The sequence below is a fragment of the Nycticebus coucang genome, chromosome 2 (genome assembly GCF_027406575.1).
Source record: "Nycticebus coucang isolate mNycCou1 chromosome 2, mNycCou1.pri, whole genome shotgun sequence".
NCBI lineage: Eukaryota > Metazoa > Chordata > Mammalia > Primates > Lorisidae > Nycticebus > Nycticebus coucang.
The window spans coordinates 57,114,602-57,116,745 of NC_069781.1; the positions used below are offsets into that span (position 1 = coordinate 57,114,602).

The 2,144-nt window shown below is 39.2% G+C and overlaps 1 protein-coding gene across 1 annotated transcript; it reads right to left on the reverse strand.

Moving 5' to 3' along the window:
• Window positions 1-1,274: 1,274 nt before the first annotated feature.
• On the reverse strand, window positions 1,275-1,820 carry LOC128566389 (interferon alpha-5-like). Its single transcript, XM_053563266.1, has one exon. The coding sequence runs from the start codon at window positions 1,818-1,820 to the stop codon at window positions 1,275-1,277; it is 546 nt and encodes a 181-aa protein (XP_053419241.1).
• Window positions 1,821-2,144: the final 324 nt, after the last annotated feature.

Sequence of the window (2,144 nt, forward strand, 5' to 3'; positions counted from 1 at the left end):
AAATACAATTATTAACAAATAATATTCTTAAATTGTCTCTGGGGAAGACTTTCAAGTCTGACCATATGTCTGGGCTTCACCAACGCTCCCTGTCCAGGATTGTTCCAGGAGTTTTTCATTTTTTAGCATGTTCTTACTAATGACTGTCCAGGTTGTGGCCAAAATTACTGGCTAGTTCATGTTTTTAGGTGCACATGATGTTCTAATTCCAAGACCCACAACATTTTTTAGCCTTCCCCCTCACCTCTCAGGTTTCTTAGTTCACTGGTGAGTTCATGGACACCTAGGTTAGTTCTGTATCTTTGCAAGTGTGAATTGTGCTGCAATAAAAATACAAGTGCAGGTGTCTTCTTTATAAAATGACTTATTTTCCTTTGGGGAGGTCCCCAGTAGTGGGATTTCTGGATCCAATAGTATATCTGCTTTTAGTTCTTTGAGAAATCTCCGCACTGTTTTCCACAGGGCTTGTGCTAATTTACATCTCTGCCAACAATGTGCTCGCATACTCTCTGCACCACATCTGCACCAGAGTCTATGCTTTTTTGACTAATAATGGCCATTCTGACAAGGATAAGGTGGCATTTCACTGTTTTAATTTGAATTTCTCTGATGATTAGTGATAGTGAGCATTTTTTTTTCAAATGTGGTTTGGCCATTTATATATCACCTTTGGAAAAATTTCTATTCATGTGTTTTCCACACATTTCAGTAGAATTATTTGTTTTTATTCTTGCTGATTTCCTTCAGATTCTGGATATTAGTCCTTTGTCAGATGAATAGGTTGTGAATATTTTTTCCCGATCTACAGTATATCATAGATTCTTAATCAGGTTGCACAATCAGACTTGGTGTTTCTTTAAAAAGAACATAAAAATACAAGAAGTTTTCTGAAGTCAAAAATGTACCAAACAAAATAAAATACTAAATTGATTAAATATAAAGAATACATTTTATTATATTAACCACAATATAAAGATACGAATGATATTTTATGAACATAATTTAAATCATATAAATAATTTAATAAATATTTAAATAGATAAATAAATACATAAGTATGGTCAACTGTAAGGGACTAGTACTTTTAGAGTTGAACACAGTGATGCTTAACACTCCTGAAAATATCTAACAGATTTTGTTCAATTCATGTCACAAGCATAGCAGAAATGAGAGTCTTTGAATTGGCAGAACTCATGAAATGTGTGAGATGGTATAGCAGTCAATGAGAATGGTTACCATGCTGGGAAAGCTCTCATTCCTCTCCTTAATCTTTCTTATAACCTTGTAGATAAAGAGAAGGATCTCAGGATTTCTGCTCGGACGACCTCCCAGGCACAAGGGCTGTATTTCTTCTCTTTCAGGTAGAGAGCGATTCTTTGGAAGTAGCTCCTCACGGCCAGCATGGCGTCCTCGTTCATCAGGGCAGTCTCTTCCACTCCCACCTCTGGCAACAGACAGGCTTCCAGCTCCTTCAGCTGCTGATAGAGGCCAGTGCAGAACTGGTCTAGAAGAGGGTTATTCCAAGCATCAAATGAGTCATTTGTGCTGAAGAGGTTGAAGGTCTGCTGGATCAGCTCATGGAGGACAGAGAGGGCTTGAGCCTTCTGGAGCTGGTTCCCACCCAATTCCTCCTGGGGGAATCCAAAGTCACTTCTATCCTTCAGGCATGAGAAAGGAGAGATTCTCCTCATTTGTGCCAGGACTTTCAAGGCCCTCTTGGTGCCCAAGCTGTGGGACTGAGGCAGATCACAGCCCAGAGAGCAGATGGACATGCTGTTGAGTGCCACCAGGGTCATCAGGACAGAAAAGGGCAAGGCCATTGTGGATGTTGAAGATGCTGCTGGGCTGGCTGAGGTGGCGACCCTGAACCCTGGTCTCCAGGTTCTCTGAAGACCTTGCTTTGTTCATGGGCCTTAAATAGGGAACAGTCTATTTTTCATTTTCTGAATGCCCTACATTATTTTTCACTTCTGTTTTTGCTTTCCTTTACACACTCTTTACATAAGTTTAGAAAAGTTTCTCAACAATTTTTGATTATTGTCTCCTCCCTTCCTTATCCCCAGAGTCTTTTTAGAAATTTTATTCTTTTTTCTTTTTATTGCTAAATCATAGCTGTGTACATTAATGTGATCATGGGGCAACAT

Excerpts from the sequence above, each read along its gene's own strand:
- LOC128566389 (XM_053563266.1), bottom strand. The coding sequence starts at position 1,820 with ATGGCCTTGCCCTTTTCTGTCCTGATGACCCTGGTGGCACTCAACAGC.